Below are 18,963 nucleotides of genomic sequence, written 5' to 3'. Positions count from 1 at the left end.
TTAACCCCTTCTTTAACAGGAAAATAACTTGAAAATTTACAAACTTAAAAAGTTAAAGTTCCGATCATCTTCAAACTCTTTTTCCATCAGACCATCAAAGCTCCATTAGCATCGTGTTTGATGTCTGTATGTGCATTCTCAATCCCATATAGTAAATGTGTACATAAATAGATGAACCCATTCTAGTTTATACCTGGTACTCCCACCCATAGAACACGGTTATTAATTTCGAATTTCGTTATTGCAGAACCCAAAATTTAATACGTCGAAGCAATTGTGGCGTGGATATCTTACACCAACAGAAACATCCGTTTGAGTCAATGATTTAATTCATTTTATCGTATATCTGTGTACCTGTAAATCAATTACGTGTCTATAATCAGTCCTAATACTTATGATGTATATGTACCACCACCTACCGTCCCTTTTACGAATATATACCCCATTTGTGCGATTTGGCACAAACTAATTGTCTGGCAACATATCATGCGACTACTCGGAAACCAATCGTATACAATCCACAGTAAAGGAATTTGTTGAAATAAATGTATAAAATAAAGTTACATATTTTGGACTCAGAAAAGTTGTATTTTAAAAATTTAGGATTTTTATGGCAAAAAATTGCTGTTTTTAAAGTGTAAAACCATAAACATATATTTTATCACGTTTATTAGTTTATTTCAAAATTTTTTCTTAAAGAATTCAAACATTTATTTCTTTTTATGGTTCTTTTATTTAATAAAAAATTTTAATGGAATTTTTCGGTACCAAGCCACGGTCATACTAGATTACTGGTCCGATAGAAACCGATAGGTTTGCAGAGAAACCGCCTCCGCATATCGATAGCAGTCTTGTTTTGGTTTTCCACGAGCGCGTGTTTTCCGGTTAACTTCGTAGTTATTAATTAAAACCAGGTCAGGATGTCGCTAATTACCCGTTTGCTGACCGGGAACAACACCCTGCGCCTCCGGGCATTGGAATCGCTGGGAAAGGTTGGTTGGAATCTGAAAAATAGACGAAATTCCGTCGGCTAGTTATGTAAGCGCTGTAAGAAATGTAGCTTAATGGTGCATATAACTTTTCAGGCCGGCTACAGTTCGCACGCGAAGTTCTCGGAGCACAAGCCCATCGAGAGGATCCGGAACATAGGAATCTCGGCGCATATTGACAGTGGAAAGACGACCTTGACGGAGAGGATTCTGTTCTACACCGGCAGGATTGCGGAGATGCACGAGGTGCGAGGAAAGGATAACGTGGGTGCCACCATGGACAGCATGGAGCTGGAAAGGCAGCGAGGCATCACCATCCAATCGGCAGCCACCTACACCCTGTGGAAGGACACCAATATCAATATTATCGATACACCCGGACATGTGGACTTCACCGTGGAGGTGGAGCGCGCACTCCGAGTTCTGGATGGTGCCGTTCTGGTTTTGTGCGCCGTAGGCGGAGTACAGAGTCAGACCCTGACGGTTAACCGGCAGATGAAGCGCTACAATGTGCCATGCCTGGCCTTCATCAACAAACTGGATCGCTTGGGGTCGAATCCCTACAGAGTTCTTTCCCAGATGAGGTCCAAAATGAACCACAACGCTGCTTTCATTCAGCTGCCAATTGGAGTGGAGAGCAATTGCAAGGGCATCGTGGATTTGGTGCGAGAAAAAGCCATATACTTTGAGGGCGAGCACGGAATGGACATCAGGCTGGACGAAATTCCGCAGGATATGCGGGTGGAGAGCCTGGAGAGAAGGCAGGAGCTTATCGAACACTTGTCCAATGCAGACGAAACGCTTGGCGAACTTTTCCTGGAAGAGAAGCCCTTCACAGAAGACGATATCAAGGCGGCCTTAAGGAGAACCTGCATCAATAGAACCTTCACACCTGTCTTGGTGGGCACAGCGCTGAAGAACAAAGGTGTCCAGCCATTGCTAGATGCAGTACTTGACTACCTGCCCAATCCCGGAGAGGTGGAGAACCTGGGCTTCATCGAGAAGGAAGGACAAGACCCAGAAAAAGTAGTTTTAAATCCCGCCCGCGATGGCAAGGATCCCTTCGTTGGCTTGGCTTTCAAACTGGAAGCTGGTCGCTTTGGTCAACTAACCTACCTCAGATGCTATCAAGGTGTCCTACGGAAGGGTGACAACATCTTCAATGCCCGCACCAACAAGAAAGTGAGAATTGCTCGCTTGGTTCGACTGCACTCAAATCAAATGGAGGATGTAAACGAGGTTTATGCCGGTGATATATTCGCACTGTTCGGTGTTGATTGCGCCTCCGGAGACACTTTCACCACCAATCCCAAGAACAATCTGTCTATGGAATCCATCTTTGTACCCGAACCCGTTGTCTCAATGGCCATTAAGCCAAATAATACAAAGGATAGGGATAATTTCTCGAAGGCTATTGCGAGATTCACCAAAGAGGATCCCACATTCCACTTCTTTTTCGACAACGATGTAAAGGAGACTCTTGTCTCGGGAATGGGTGAACTGCATTTGGAGATCTATGCCCAGAGAATGGAGAGGGAATACGGTTGCCCAGTGACGCTGGGAAAGCCAAAAGTAGCATTTAGGGAAACCCTGGTGGGACCGTGTGAGTTTGATTACCTGCACAAGAAACAATCGGGAGGATCGGGTCAATATGCCAGGATTATTGGAGTCATGGAACCACTGCCGCCAAACCAAAACACACTGCTGGAATTCGTGGACGAAACAGTGGGCACCAATGTACCAAAACAATTTGTTCCTGGAGTCGAAAAGGGTAACTAAAATAACATTCCTCAATGTTCCGTTTTTAATATTTTATTTGCTTAGGCTACAGGGAGATGGCTGAGAAGGGAATGCTCTCCGGGCACAAGTTGTCCGGCATTCGATTCCGCCTGCAAGATGGTGGTCACCACATCGTGGACTCCAGCGAGCTCGCCTTCATGTTGGCTGCCCATGGTGCCATCAAAGAGGTCTTCCAGAACGGCAGCTGGCAAATCCTAGAGCCCATTATGCTGGTCGAGGTCACGGCACCCGAGGAATTCCAGGGTGCTGTAATGGGTCACTTGAGCAAACGGCATGGCATCATCACCGGAACTGAGGGCACCGAGGGTTGGTTCACTGTCTACGCGGAGGTCCCGCTGAACGACATGTTTGGCTATGCGGGAGAGCTGAGGTAAGTTCAGTACGCATTGGAAATGGTTTGATGGGTATCTAAATTTATCTCATCTTTATTTACAGATCGAGTACCCAGGGCAAGGGTGAATTCACCATGGAGTACTCCAGATACTCGCCTTGTCTCCCAGATGTTCAGGATCAGATCGTGCGCCAATACCAGGAGTCGCAGGGATTGGCCCAACCCGACAAGAAGAAGAAGAAGAACTAGGTTTTAACTTAATCTATTTTTAACTACCATCTCTATCAAATCGAAATGTTATTGTGTCACCCCTATATTTGCTTAGTTAAATTTTATTTCATACAACAATTTTCAGTTTTCACTGTGATAAATGCGAAGTGTACAGTTATTTGTATAATAAAACAAGATTAAACAAAAATTTAATTTATCATAGCTTGTTGGCATCAGTTGAACTTGTCGTCTTATTTTTCGTTGAAAATTGAATATATATATAAATTAATACAAAAAACTTACTAGTATATAAAACGCTTTTGTGGGAGGCACATTTACTATGTTGTACCTATATAACACTAGGTACGAAAATAGGTACCGATTGGTGCTCCGAGGTACCTTACCGTTAAACCGGTCGAAAACTGGTATAACACAAATATTATCGAATAATAATGTGACCATATTGGTCATCTGCTCGATGCGTTTGGGAATGTGAGTTTTGGTATTTCGCTGACTGGTAACACTAGCCACGAAACTTGTGTACGTTTGTTTGTGTTGTTGTTTTTGCTTGCGTGCGGTTGATCCGCGGACAGTTTTTCCGCAAACTCGCAGAGGAAATGCAAACTGTGGCGAGGTGAAAGGAAAACTGACCACCGAAAGTGCGAAGAAGAACGAAAATTGAAACAACAGCAAGCGACAGCAATTAGCGAGTGAATAAGTACGATTTTCCGGAACAATAATAATAGCAACAGCAACAACAACAACAACGGCTGCAGCCACAACAAAAATTTAACTCAATTAACGGAAAAGGCAAACGGGGGAAAATGCAATTGAAATGCCGAGAGCATTTATGAAGTGTGCTGATGTGTTTGCGTGGAAATGGAGCGATTTGTGATTGCAGCGCTTTGCTCGCCTAGTGTTTTCCGCTGCCAGAAAAGTGTGCGCAGGAAAATCGGTGACGATTCGTGAAAAAAGGGGCATAGAAAATTCGGTGAAAATTCAATACAAAAAACGCGGAAAACGAAAACACAGGAAAAATTAAAAGAGCGACAAAGAGGGAGAGAGTGCGAGAGCAAGAGGGAAATAGAAAATAAATATCTTCGCTGTCTGCGTGTGGGTGTGCGTCAGTGTGTGTGTGTGTGTGTGCAAAAGTAGAAGATCAAAGCGAAACGACGAAAAACAACCACAGCAACAACAACACACAGCTGACTTCCTCTCTTTCCTTCCTGCATTACACTGTTCAACAAACAATAGTTTTAACCGCAAACGATGCGAAATCCAGCAACTACAACAACGACTACTTCCAATCGCCGGCTTTTAAACTAGTCAAAAAATCAAATCAAATAAAATCAATAACACAAACTACACACATATCCATCCGCTGAACGACAAAACCTAAAACAAAATATAAATTCCAAGCAACAAAGTAAACGAATAAACAAAATATAACCAAATTCCCAGTAAACAGAGATAGCTCACAATGGATTGGATCATCAACGACGAGATGGGCCTGACGGTCGGTCACGTGGTGGGCTGGGCCGCCGCCTCCGCGATGGTGATTGGGGGCGTGATCCCCTACGTGCCCCAATACATAGAGATCAAGAAGACGCAGGACGCGGAGGGATTCTCCCTGTACGTGTGCCTGGCGCTGCTGGTGGCCAACTCGCTGAGAATACTCTTCTGGTAAGACTACTAGATACTGGAAACTAGTTAGATAATAGATACAGAGGGGACTAAAATATTACTAGCATCCATACGAAACTCATTAAATTCATTACCAAATGGTCCATAATGTTAACGAAAGTGCTTAAATGTGAAAGCTCAAAATTTTGCAAATAATTATGACCATTTTTTATCCAAAATATGCAATTTTTGAGCAATAAATCCATCATGAAAGGCAAAATGAACTTTTATTGCACGCGCTCATTTTTCTTTTTTGACTGTACAGCACTCGAAAATAACACAAATCACTTTTGAACGCTGCGTATTCAAATGAAAATAAACACCTGCAAATTCTGTCGTTTTTTCTTCTTTTTATTTGGGTTGAGAATACAATTGAAATACATCAATATTCTTTAAAAAAATCTCTAGGCAATGACTGTTATGGCACTTCTTTGTATTAGAAATCTACCTTACATTCCAAAATCGGTTTTGTTCACCAAGGTTTCTCGAAGATCTCTCTACAGTCGATGTAGTTTCGAATCCTCTGGCACCCCTGGGATGAATACTTCAGGTACCTGAACCTCTCTAAGTAAACCCCTGTCCACTTTTATCTCGCCCACAGTGGGATGACTAAACCCACTCGGCAAATACCTGGTATCTCGGCTTATCTGGGGGGCAATTCAAACCGCTTATCACGCGAAATTCTCTCGTGGTCCGTCGCGACAATTTACGGTTTGGAGCACTTGAGACCAGAACCCCTTCCTATCTGTTAGCTATGTCATGATTTCTGGTCGATTTTCGCCCACCATAGACGATAGACGACTTCCACAATTTGTCCAAGGACCAGCGGACTGGTTTTATCTTTATTGTACTCCCAGCGGTAATCGATAATCGCTATTTTCGCTGGGGTTTATGACAATTAATGGAAGATTTATCAGCTTTCATGCTGATTTGGTAAAATATTTTTGGGTAAACTAATGTTTTGTGGTATGTTTGATAAGATTGTTACACTCAACTCCATACAATCGCAACTAGTTTATAAGAAGTCAAAACAACTATTTCGTAATATTTGAAACTCAGCCTTTTTAGGCAATATTTAGGTGACTTAAAAATGTTGACAGTCTAAACTTTCAATTCTAGAATGGATTCATCCAGCTTCCCTTGAAGTTGATTCATCGTTTTGCAGAGCGAAACATATAAATCAAAATTAATAAAATAAATTTTTAATTCAATTTGAATGAGTGTGCAAAGCAGCTTTCAAAATGTGACAATGCCATTGAAACCAGTTGAAACTGACACAGAGCCAGCAAACAAAAAGACATAATTGAATTTGCGCTATTGTTTATTCAGAACGTACTTCGATATTTAGTTCAAAATATATATTTGTCATTTTAAATCAACAGAATAAACGGATTTTTAGGCCAGCAACTTAGCCTGGCCTTTAACAACAGGGCCAACTACTTTTGTCCAGCTGGTTTCTTCTGTGTGGCTTTTCAGGTTGTTTAGCCCGTTTAAAGCTGCTGCTGTTGTGGGTTTTCGAGACCCAACGGCTTCCTACTAATAATTTATTAACAAGCCAAGTGAAACGTGAACGCAAAAAAAAGAATAGGAGCAACTGGTGGCCCTCATCGACGCCGTCAATTTGTCTGGCCTGGGTGGCAATCAATAAATGAATTATTTAGCTGGAAACTGTTGCCGGCGAGCAAAGTTGAATCAGCTGTGCAACGAGGCTTTGGGTCGAATAATCCCAATACAATATGTATTCTTTATATATAGATGTTTACGATTCCTTGTGGCCAGACATTTTTTCCAGACACGCGATCAGTTTCATTGGGTTTTATGAATAAAGTCAGTCAGTCTGGAGGCTAAGTAATAGTGCAATAGGAATGTTTTGGGACTACAACAATGATAGGAAGTAGCTTTTAATTTATGCACGACTTTTTGTTTTCCGTACGCCGTAATTATTATTATTCCGACTGAACATACCCCGCAAAAAAATTTAATTGAGTGCAACTGGCAATTTGTGGACAACAAAATGCACGAAACACTTCAACTATTAAAAGTTATTTCGTGAATTTATCATAAATTGCAGGCAATTACAATTAATTAGTTCACGTGATTGAAATATATTTCACATATGTGATTTCCAGAGAAAAAAACTCCCAACAAAGGGAAGCAGATTATGATGACACATCCGTTGAGTTTATTGTAAAAATTGACAACGTGTTGTTGTTGATCGTAAATATGCATATTAAACAAGGAATTAATCATAAAACTCACACAGTGGCACGACTAAAAGTAAATATAATAATTGGAAACATTTTCTGCTCTTTTTGCATGAGCTCATTGCTTGAATTCATCGCTGATTAATTATTGTAAAATCGAGATTAGAATTGTGGTTTAGATAATGCGAATAGAGCTTACACTTGAGATAAGATATTTGGAATTTTTTCAGCTTTTGATGTAGGAAGTAAAGTCGTTTTTATCTTATCTGTAAAATTTTTCATCTATAGGTGCAGTTTATTACATTATATCATTACTTCATATACTAAATATAATATTTTTTGTAACAAATCGTTGGCTTTATTTTATTAAGTAGTTATTCATTCAACTTTCAGTCAATAAACTATTTCGCGATGTGGGCGTTTTTTCCAGTTTACTAGTGAATCAGACTGCGTATATAGAATATATATGCATACATATTCAACTAACTAAAGTTTGCTTTATGGCAAAAGTCAACAAAGCGGAGTTAGATTTCGTAAAAAGGTTTTCTCGCGCAAAAAAAACGCTACCATTATGACTCAATAAGTTGGTCAGGTCAGTGGGGCGTGACTACACAAGTCTGCAATATAATTTACACTTTCATTCCAGGCATTTAACAATAGATGTAAATATAGTATGCGAACGGTTAGCTCGGCGCATGAACAGTCATTTCTATATTTGTAATTTTCGTGTATTCGCTTAAATATTTACACAATTTGTCAGCCCGCCTGAAAACGCGAGCTGTTCACACTTAACAAGCTATCAAATTCAGCTGCAATTAAAAATTCTATAGTATGTACATCCGAAAATCCAAATATTCGCATTTAAAATTCAATCTCAAATGTGAGGCAACGTTCGACAGAAATTTGCATAGTATAGGCGAACATCTATCTAAATATTCATATTTGAAATTGACTATTAAAATGCAGCTATAAGCTAACTTAAAATGTTGCAAAACTTGGCAGGTCAAATGACTTAAAAAAAATTTGTCAGCTATTTATATTATACAATTCACAGCTCAATCTGGCGAAAAGTGAAGGGTTAAAGCTGAGAACTTTGGAGTTCATTGAACCTATTTCAGCAATTTTACGAGCAACATGTAAGGGGGTCTTTAAAACTTGAGCAATCAGGAAAATGTGCTGACTAATTGGGCTCTACTGCCTTGTTTCTTTTTTGAATGGGGATTAAATTATACATAAATAGAGTATATACACAAGTACTTGCTTGATTTTGATATTGTAAGAAAATCTAGGTTCTTCAAAACATCCGCTTTTGATAAGAAGAACTCTGAACACAGATTACTCTGTTCTAGATGGAAACATTCAGTTTGCGAAGTGCACCGTTCACACTGAATGTTTATGATATTTGTGTAAAGCACAGATTACTCTATTCTAGATGGAAACATTCAGTTGGTGAAATGCACCATTCACACTGCATGTTTATGATATTTGTGTAAAGCAAGCTAACTTACTTGAGGTTCCTCAAAGAGCTCCTTCTTATCACTATTGTACAAAGGAAAATGTGTGTACGAAGATAAGCCGAGTCTCGACATCAGGCGATAATTGTGTCTACTCCAACCAATTAATTTGTTTACGTAAACACTTATCGAAATAAGGCGCTTCCCGATACGTAAGCTAATGATATGCCTGCAAGATAATGCCATATAATAGATATTATTGTGTTTATCAACGAATGTCACACGATTGTGCCGAATTATTTGGTATTTTATAATTTGCTTATCAACAAAAGTTCGATGGAACTGAAATGAAGACATTTTAAATCTAATCTAGCAATTTTCATAATTTATTAAGCACGCCCAACTTTCATTCACCTTTATTTATACAAGCTTTGGCCCACTTTCCTTGTTTATTTATTATTAATGCATACGACTCACTGAATGGAAAAAAAAATGAAGGAAAATTTTTTTTCCAAAGGCAAACAACTTTATTGGACATTTCTCAGCGGAAGGTCAAGGTTTGTGGGTGGCAATTGGGTGTGTTTTTTGTGGTAAAGTCCTTCAAACCAATTAATTTTTTCGGGGGAAAAATTTGCTGACCAGGAAACCTTGCGTATGGTACATAAATGTTTACGGCTTTTGGTCTGTGTCGCTGTTTTTTTGTTTTTTGTTTCGCATCCCATGCAAATTGGATTTTAAATTTCTAAACCGGTCCGTCGACGTTGTAGTTAATAATGATGTTGTTCGAGGGGTTCTGGTTATTTATCAGCGATAAAAACCCAATACCATTTTAGCAACGAAGCACTTGTTTTGCCTGGGTGGTTCACAAAACTTAACTGTGGTTATAGCATCTGTGAAAGATTTATAAATTCGATGTTGAAGTTTCCACGGCACGAGTTTCTTTATCAAGTTTTTAGAAGGCACTTGAAATTCAAGTTGAATTTGCTGTGCACTTGATGAGTTAGCTATGAAGTTTATGCAATCATTTGCTGAAGGGGTTTACATATTTTTCATTATATATTTTCTGTTTTTCCAACATTTTTGTCTTGTTTTTAATACAAAAACTAACGTTTACCTTGGATTTAGCGTGCTGCAAATCCGTTAATTGCCTCGCTTAAGCACTCAAGTTTAAATAGTTACCAAGCAGAGATAATTTAAGTGTTAGGGTCTTTTGTTTTGCACAACTATTCGTAGACCAGCAGTTCTAATTGTGAGCTCATCAAGGCACCCAAAACGAGCTACCTAATTGTGTCAATTATCAGTTTCTGCCGGCCTCTCCCATTCGAATGGATGAACCCAGGGGTTATCTGGCACATTACATAGTTTTGAGAGCTCGTTTTCCGTGTAGAGGCACCATCTTGAGCCGATTGGCACTATCTCAATCGCATTTGTTCCGTTTGGAGCACAAAAGTATTGCTTTTAATGCTGATAACCAGGGTGCGGTTACAGCCAAAGGTCAACGAGCGCAGTCTTATCTGCCCACCATGCCACGCGAAATTAATTGTATTTGTGTTTCAAGATTTTTAACGTAATTAAAAAGAGAGCTGTGCCGAAAGCGGTTCACGTCACATTCCGTGCCGTGGACAATCCCTTAAATCCTACGTCACTGCTGCTGAAAGGACGCACTCCACTCCAACGTTAATCTTTGGTCTTGGTTCTGTTTTATGGCCTAATTGAATTTTAATGCCAAGCCAAAGTCAGGTTGTTACTTTACAGCAAATCTTGGCTCTAGCAAGACTCGAAATTCAACGGCTTTGATGGAAAATTCAGATGGCAAAGGCAACTAATCCAAATCGATGGTTTGTTTACGGCTTTGGAATGAACAATCACAATCATGGATGGGGCTTCTTTGCATGCGAGAAATGTGCGACGTTGGCTGACGCAAATGTTTGCACGCAGCCAACGGACAGAGATTTCAATTTCTCAATTAGAATAGATTTTTGGGCAGAAGCAGAGATAATCTGCGTGGGCAAACTAAGGGAATATTCAATTTCATTAAATTACTTTAAAGTTTAATGGGGCCTGAAAGCTACGTTTGGTGGCTATTGAGCTCAGTGAAGATTTGAAAGATTTATAAAGGTATTATAAGTTAACTTTTCAAAAATACACACCAAGGTCTTTCACAACTTTGTATCGATTATTTAACAATGTGCTCAGTTAAAAAAAACCTTATAAAAAGTTTGAAACAGCATTATCACGCTTGGTTTGTGTTTAAAAAGCAGCAAACGTCATTGACACATTTTTTTGAGAAGCCTTTAAGGCGCATGACTTTTAAAGTTTTGATAGGCCAAGTGACTTATGCAGCAGCAGAAATAAAATTGGGGTAGTCCCCAAGACGAAATGATATGGAAATCGGAATGTAACTTAGTCAGCTCTTTACTTTCTAACTGCAGGGAAATACATTTGCTGGTATTCATGCTTATCTGCCATCGAGTTGGATACAAATTTAATGCCCATATGCAAATCGGCTTCCTTTTATTTTTCCTTTTTCAATTGCGGCATTGTCTGTGTCCTTTTTTCCTTCTTTTGTCCTAAGAATTGTTTTTTTTTTGCCATCTGTGTTCCAGACTCCATTTCCAATTCCGCCAGCGCGCCTACAAATTTTCCGGGTGGGCGTGTAAATTGAAGTGTTTTCCCGAACAAAAGTCACACACATCTGGGTGACTAGAATCTTTTGTTTGTGCTTCGGTTTGGGGTTTTATGGGCTTAGTGCCATGTGGGTGGGCTCAGCTCGCATTAATTTTCATTGAGCAAATCAAGTGATGTAATAAAATATTTATTTTTCCATTTACTTTGTTATTTTCGAAGAGCATATAAGCTATTGTTGATCTTATAGGAGTTTTTGTTTGATTCAACAATCTTAGAGTTTATTCTAGATAAGTACATAATTCGTAATGCTTTGTTCTTTGAATTCAACGTTTAAATTTCGGTTTCCAACACTTAATTCACATACTGTGCAGTTCATTGGCAATCGCTATTTATCTGCGCTCTAGTTCATCGGTTTCGGTTTTCAACACTTAGCTCACATGCTGTTCAGTTCATTGGCAATCGCTATTCATCTGTGCTCTAGTTCATCGTCACTGCATCCTTTATCCTTCCGACAAGGTCATTCCGAGCAGCTTAGCTCGGCACACCACCAGTAAATCCATCTAGGCTGTAGATCGACCCAGTTATGGCCATTCATCATCATCAGCGGCTGGCAATCCTTTCTATACATTCATTTGCTCAATGGTTTGGTGGAAAAATTGTGCTATGGCTGTAGGTTCTCATTTCCCAGTGCTCATCATCAGGCGGCAGCTTGTGTGTTTACACAAATCTCGAAGCAGGCAATCTACTAACGTGGCCAACACTCTTGTTCAGTGGTTCCGAAATAGCCGGAATGCATGGCCTTAAGTGCTTTCGGTTCCGTTAGTTAGGAGCCCTTCAGCGGTGAGACAATGATGAGGACTTCGGCCCACGACGAGTGTAGCCTACTTACAGGCGTCCACACCAGTTAGGCCAAATGAAATTTGTGTTAAGCGCACTGTGCCAGCCTTGGCTTACACAAAACGGCTAACAGCCATGGTCGAAATTATAGGACACTAGCTGGGAGAGATTTCTAGAGAAATAACAAACTTTTAGTGGCATTCAATAGAAAATATGTAATAAATTATCCTTCTACTGACATATATAGATTATTTTTGGCAAGATTGAGGTTATAGTTAGTTATAGCCAAGTGGCAACAACTGTAACTCAGGCAGACAAAACGCACCCACACTTGAGTAAACATCGCGCCGAAGGCAACGCGGAATTTTAATTATGGCTAGAACAGACACTAAAGGTTGCTTGCTGCTTAACAAAGCCCGACACACACGTGTCCATACATATAGAAACTTGCAAATTGCTGGGCTCCATGTTGGTGACTTAATTTCCCAGCCCCGCCGACAAATTCTATCAATAAAACTTTCATCAAGCCTAAGTGACATTTTCGGGACTCGCCTATTTAGGCAAATTGTTGCGGCTATTCGAGCAAATTGCCAGCGAAAGTGAGCCTGAAAATGCAGGTGAATGGAGTGGGTGGTGTTGGAAAATTGTTTACATTGCAGGCTCAGGCACGCCGCCAAATGCGGCATGCTACATATATATGTACATCCATATGTATTCATGCCTGTTTGTAATGCACGTATACGATTCTATCGATTTTTTACGACATTTTTTACACGCTGAAGCGTGCAAATGCCATACCCGTGGGTGGAAGGAGGAGGTGCCGGTGTTTTTTCTGCTTTTGCCAATTTAAAAGGCAAAGCCAACCAATTGGACTAGTGACGAAGTAACAGCGATGTTTTCGGGTGTTAGTACCCTAATCCAAATTGGAGTGTTTGCACGGAAAATATTAGCATTTCAGAAAATTGCAGTTGTTATACAAACTCAAAGAGCGTGCTCTTTATTCCTATGATTTTCTAGTTTGTCGGGAAAGAACTTAGGATAGAATTTCCTTTTTATTAGTCACTGTAACTAGAGTAAACGTAGTTTGCCAACTAAAAACTCAAATCAATGAAAACACATTTTCAAGTCCTTCTAAACCCGTAAATCTCTTGAAATGTTCTAGTTCATTCAGAATGTGAAATGTATTTTGTGGTGATTCAGTTGAAGCCGTGGAATGGCATTGGCGTGGCCCAACTGGTAATTGAATTTCGATGCCCCGCCAGAGCGACTTGCCCATGGATGTGGGCGTAAATAGCCACCGTGGCACAATTTCCGCGTTTTCCGGATTTTACTATCTGGTAATCGGAAGAAACGCGGAAATGTATGCTATCTGCTGTTGTGATTGCGAGCGACAGCTGTGGCTTAAGTAAAACAGTTGGGATCACTAATCTACGCCAGCGAATTGCCGACAAATTGTTGGATATTTTTTTTTAATAACATTTGGGAACGACTTTCGTTTGGACATCAGGACTTTCATCACAACAAATCCCCAGCAAATCTGAGGTTTGCTCGGCATTTGTTTGGTGCCGTGCCAAATGCCCAACACGTTTCACCCATTGTTTGTTGTTTGTGCTCGGGCACCCTTTTTCACCCACTTGGCATCTGTCAGATTTATGACAGTGCCGCTTGACACAGTGCTGGGATTTTTCCAAGCCCACCTACTACGTGTGGGAAATGTGTGCGCATTAAGCTCTATAAGGACTGCAGCCCTATAATCGATTTGATTCGGGCGTAAATTATGCTCTTGGGCGCACATCAATCACTTGTTGTCCCTGTTCGGGCGCCACCCAAGCACCTGTCAATTAGCTGTAATCAACACTACATTGTGCAGCATACACTTGTCAACTTTGGGGCGATAAATAATATTTATACTTAATTATTTATGTTCCTGGGGAATGTCTTTCTGTCAGCGTATGACCATGTCGGCTTATAAATAGATACTATGTTGAGATAATGTTCTGTATTTTTCTTCAATGGGTCTCCAATCATCAATCATTAATAAAATTAATGCTGTAACCGAGAAACTGTTTAAATTAATGCCACTCCAAATGCACTTTCAATTAGTGTTGTAAAGCTTATAAAGTTTGAAATAAATGCCTTGAAGGACACATTCTAATTATAAGTGCCTGGAAATGGAATACCGTCAAGGACATAACCGCATCTCGATAGGGCAGTCAATTAAAATGTCATTTTGAGTTGACCTTTCCGATTGACCTTTACCCAATTTCCTTTTGGCTTGCAGGTTCTCCAGCCGCTATGAGCTTCCACTGCTGGTGCAGAGTGTCGTGATGAACGTGACCATGTTCCTGATGATCCATCTGTGCGTGAAGGTGAAGCGGGTTAACGCCAATAACCGCGAGCACGCCCTGCGAGGTAAGTCCCATCAGGCGTTTAAAACCTGTCAGCCCGAGGATAAACATGTCAACTTGCGCTCCCTCCTTCCAGGCGATGAACTGCATTTGCCCAAAGTGATGACGGACACGGATACGGGCGCCTCTATATCCACAGAAGCGGGCGGAAGTGTCCTGAAGCGAGTTCGCTCCCGGCACTATCTCAATGGTGAGTCAGCTGATTCCGGGGTGTATTAAGGGTTCCGAACTTAACAAGTCGACATGTCTGCGTTTATTGATTGACAAAGAAAGGAGAGTCAGTCTGCATACTAAACGTGATTTCCGCATCAAGATTTTAGCATAACAACTTTTCACTCAATTGACTGCCGTTTCCCATTTCAGTTTGCTGAACAGATTGAAATAAAATCAAATGGGAAGTTAGGGTATTGTAATTCCATTAGCAAAGTACCTTCTGCTGTTGATATCATACCATATCTTTATGGCTGTTCGCATTTATTTCTTCTCCTTCGTTACTTCTTATCAGAGAAACTAGACAAACATGAAACTGGGTTAGGAGGCACGGTTGGTTCCAGGCGGCAAATTGATCAACGAACCAGGGAGCACAGAACCAATATACACCCACACCGACATGAGCTAATTATATTGGCACGCCTTGGGCTTCTTTGTACATGGCTCGTCGTAAATTGTGCAGCGCCTAAAAGCTGGCAGAGATAATGGAAATTGATTTCCAACTGGCTTCCCATCTGCAGTTCGCCTGGTATAGCCTCGCCTGCTTCTGGCTGTGAACGATTTATAGAGTAGTAAACTGTGGGGGCGGGGTCATGACCTTTTGCTTTTCTACTGTAGCTAAGTAAAAGTACATGCAATGCATGTAAGATGAAGGTTACCTACTTCAGTTCCTGGGTAAACTAATTCATTGGTTGTTACTAATAATATTCAATCATTCTTTTATTCCTGATATTTTTGCTCTTACAGACCTGGACTTCAAATACTTTTGGAACTGGACAGACTTCCAATCGTATCTGGACTTCATGCTAGTCGTGTGGGCCGTAGGTGCTGCCATAACATATCTAATGTTGTCCGTACTTTGGTTTATGGAATCCATGGGTTTTGTGGCCGTCTTCACAGAAGCCATGTTGGGTGAGTTCGAGCTATTCAATATAATGTTGCTCTATATATCTATCTTCAAATTTATTTATTTCTTTTGCATGTAGGGGCGCCACAATTTCTGCGCAACTTTAAGAATAAATCAACATATGGAATGAGCATACACATGGTGATCATGTGGACGCTCGGTGATATGTTTAAGACTGGTTACTTTATTGTTAGGAAAGCCCCATCGCAATTCTGGATCTGTGGCACGCTGCAGGCAAGTATTTTCTAAATTTGCAAATATATATGCTCTCAGAATACTAACTATGTACCATATTTGTGGAATTTTAGGTCAGCTTGGACATAGCGATCCTGTCACAGGTGTGGTTCTACCGTAAGAATTCCAAGCCGCGCGACCTTCGGCGCGGCGATTAGCAGTTTGCCCCCGAAGAACAGCCACAGCACATCCATCACCACGACTTACATACATCCCATTCCGAGGAGCATCAGCTATCGCTGCCCGTCACAGTGAGCAGCAGTGGAGACGATCATCTGCTGACGGCTCGAGCGGATGACGAGCACTTTAAGGTGCTGGACTTTGGTCAGTGCCACGATAATCGTGCGTTTCAATATCACAATAATAACAAGATGTTGCCCAGACCAGGAGGCAGTGGCAAGAGTAAGGATGATAGCAGCATGGCAGCTGCCTTGGAGGTCGTCATTGTCCATTCCCCGGCATCCAAAGAGCAGAGACTGATTGGCGCTCAGGAGGAGAGTGGCTGCTGCCGCAGGAAGAGAAATAATGCCACCCAAACTAAATTGGAGGGTGGCAGCTGCTGCTGTGTGATCACCACCCACCATCACCACTGCCACTGCAATCACCATAGGCATCATCACCACCATCATCATTGTCACTACAGGAGCACAAAGAGGCGAGCTCTGCTGCATCAGAAAAGGAGTCACCACCATCAGAAGCATCTGCCAATTAAGCAGGCGAATCACAAACAAATGCTTCCATCTAACAACAACAACAAGTCTTCCTTGGACTCTAGTGATGAGGCAATGCATCATCAGGCCATTGCCATAGAAATCGATGCAGCAACGATGAGCGAGGACGGAGAGGAAAACAACAGCAGCACGGCCACCTCGAATTTTCCGTATAAGGTGGCCAGTGAGGGTGTAAAACCCATTATAATGGCTCCTCTTCGAGAACAACATCGTCACAGGAGAGGTTCGTTGAATTCCAATACCACAATTGAAACCGATGAACTGTCTCGCGATGAAGATGACGACGATGTGCGGATGGGTTCCCACCATTTACCAGAAGATGAGACCCAACTAACTCAGCCAGCAGTTACGAATAGTTCCAGCAGCTCCACAAAGAGGGGAAATCCTGCCTCCGCTCCAGCGCGAAATGAGTGTGTTCGGATCAAGAGAAAAAGGTTTATAGCTGAGGCTGGACAGGATTACTGCAGCAGTTGCTCGAGTTCCTGCTCCTGCAGCAGCCTGGATGAGGATCTAGAGGCACATCATGAAATGACGGTGGCTGCGGAGTGTCACCAATGCATTCCCGGTTCTCGGAGAGCAAGTCTCTGCTCTTGCCAGAATTCCAGCTGCTGTTGTGGCTCGTGTTCCCAGGAAGATGAGGAGGAGGAGGAAGCGGATGACGAGGACGACGAGACCACGGGACAAAGGGAAAGTTTTTGTACAGCTGCAGATCATACCATAACTCCCTCGCAAGAGGGTGAGGATATGCATAGCAGTACACTGACACCCCTTAGTACCCACAGGTCTTCGTTTATGGACCAGGATCATGGCGATCACACCATGAGGAGTGATATCGGCGGAGGCAACATAACCGATGCGGATGCCTCTTCATTGAGCCAATCAGCGGAGTACTTCTCGCTGTCATCCGCCGCTGGAGGCGGTACTTCTTTTCCCACCAAAGAAGAAGATAAAATGGATAAGCTGGAGATCAAGGAGACGAGAGATTTCAGAGAGAAGGAAGTGGAGCAACCGTCCTGCAAGCACTGGAATCGCAATCCCCATGGCAAGCATAAACGCGGATCTTCACCAGTGGACAACTCCTTATGACGAAGTGTCTCGCTGGTCGCCTGGCCAGCAATCGACGTGAATGCCTTGCTGCAGCAGACCATAAGGAAATCAGCCGTGCTGCAGGAGACGCCAGTACGCAGGAAAACCACTGCCAAAAGGGGTTCGGGAACCGCGGGAAGTAATGACTCCTCCACGGCCACATTAACAGCCAGTGTTGTGACGGTAGCCAAATTTCCAGGAACTGGACTAGTCAGCACTGTCACCAGTTTGAATGGATGTGGAACCACCTATAGCTACACCACCACCACGGCTGCACCCTTGAATCTTGCAGCTTCCAGCAAGAAGAACACCAAGTACTCGCCGGTACCAAACTCCGAGGCCTACCAGTGCGATCCACTGCAGCAGAGCTCGACGGAGATCATCTTATAACTCATGCAAACATACCTCTGCACCTTACACTCTTATACAGTGCGAAACCGTATAAAAGTCAAGGTTAAACTTCATTAGTAAAATGGGATAATACATAATACATAACACCAAAACTCGTGGAAATCTAAGGAGTGGTATAACGAAAACCAAAATTCATAAAGCTGTTCAATTTGTTGTTATTCGGGGGTAACAAAAACCAAGATGAGGATGTAGAAAAGGCAGACCTAGTTTATACACACTAGAACATAAAACCAATGTACATTACTTTTTATGTGAGATGCAGCTACAAGAATTAGCTTACAATGTAAACTAGTTTTAAACATTTAGTTTCGGACAATGTGAATTTAAAGAAAAGGGTTTCAGCTGGGGAAGGGACCAAGCCAGAGTTGACACAGCCTTCAAGTTTTCCAGAATCCACGCAGAGACATATCCACATTGTGCAAATTTCTCGCTAAGAAAACTTCCCTCAGCTCGGGCCTTGAACCTTGTTTAGATTTAACTTTATAAATCGTCATTGTTTTTCGTACGTCGTTAGTCAAATTAATTTTGTAGTCCTGTAAGTTCAATTTGTATTAATATCAACAAAATCAAACTTTAATCTCGATATTATTCTTTAAAGAATTTTTTAATTGTATAATTTCCTAGCAGAATTTATTAGCTAAGATCTATAAAAATTATACGAAAATAAACGAAACCCAAGCAACTTTATGATTTCCTTTTGTTTTGATTTTCCTAATTTCCATTTTATTTTCTTTTAAATGGCACACGTCCTAATCCTTAGCTATATTATTCTAGATATAACGTATAAAAACTACTAAGCAAACAAACATCTTCCTTGCAATTTTGAGATTCCGTTGAAAA

At 41.3% G+C, this 18,963-nt stretch overlaps 3 protein-coding genes and 1 long non-coding RNA gene across 7 annotated transcripts in view; 3 read left to right on the top strand and 1 right to left on the bottom strand.

The window, feature by feature from the left end:
- Window positions 1-583, top strand: part of LOC6731330 (sodium bicarbonate cotransporter 3) — a 34,785-nt gene extending 34,202 nt beyond the window's left edge. For all 4 annotated transcript variants that reach the window (XM_039298638.2, XM_039298632.2, XM_016178784.3 and 1 more), the window contains one exon: window positions 248-583. In XM_039298638.2, the coding sequence (XP_039154572.1) occupies window positions 248-316 (69 nt within the window). In that variant the 3' untranslated portion in view covers window positions 317-583. The remainder of the gene's footprint in view (window positions 1-247) is intronic.
- A 209-nt stretch (window positions 584-792) lies between these two features.
- On the top strand, window positions 793-3,543 carry LOC6731327 (elongation factor G, mitochondrial). Its single transcript, XM_002078447.3, has 4 exons — window positions 793-992; window positions 1,086-2,760; window positions 2,814-3,159; window positions 3,225-3,543. Exons 1-4 carry the CDS (start codon window positions 921-923, stop codon window positions 3,367-3,369), a joined length of 2,238 nt encoding a protein of 745 aa, XP_002078483.1. The 5' UTR covers window positions 793-920; the 3' UTR covers window positions 3,370-3,543.
- Window positions 2,786-3,782, bottom strand: LOC120285832. Its single transcript, XR_005545117.2, has 2 exons — window positions 3,634-3,782; window positions 2,786-3,141 (listed from the first exon to the last, which is right to left on the bottom strand). It is a non-coding gene; the product is annotated as an uncharacterized LOC120285832 (long non-coding RNA).
- A 1,028-nt stretch (window positions 3,783-4,810) lies between these two features.
- Window positions 4,811-18,810, top strand: LOC6731326. Its single transcript, XM_016178799.2, is given in 6 exon segments — window positions 4,811-5,013; window positions 14,418-14,548; window positions 14,621-14,734; window positions 15,502-15,666; window positions 15,741-15,895; window positions 15,970-18,810. Coding segments are annotated over 6 exon segments (2,901 nt in total). The 3' UTR covers window positions 18,103-18,810.
- Window positions 18,811-18,963: the final 153 nt, after the last annotated feature.

The sequence above is a fragment of the Drosophila simulans genome, chromosome 2L, assembly GCF_016746395.2.
Source record: "Drosophila simulans strain w501 chromosome 2L, Prin_Dsim_3.1, whole genome shotgun sequence".
Classification (NCBI taxonomy): Eukaryota; Metazoa; Arthropoda; class Insecta; order Diptera; family Drosophilidae; genus Drosophila; species Drosophila simulans.
The sequence above is the reverse complement of the archived record's forward strand: the minus strand, read 5'-3'. Positions and strand labels throughout refer to the sequence as shown.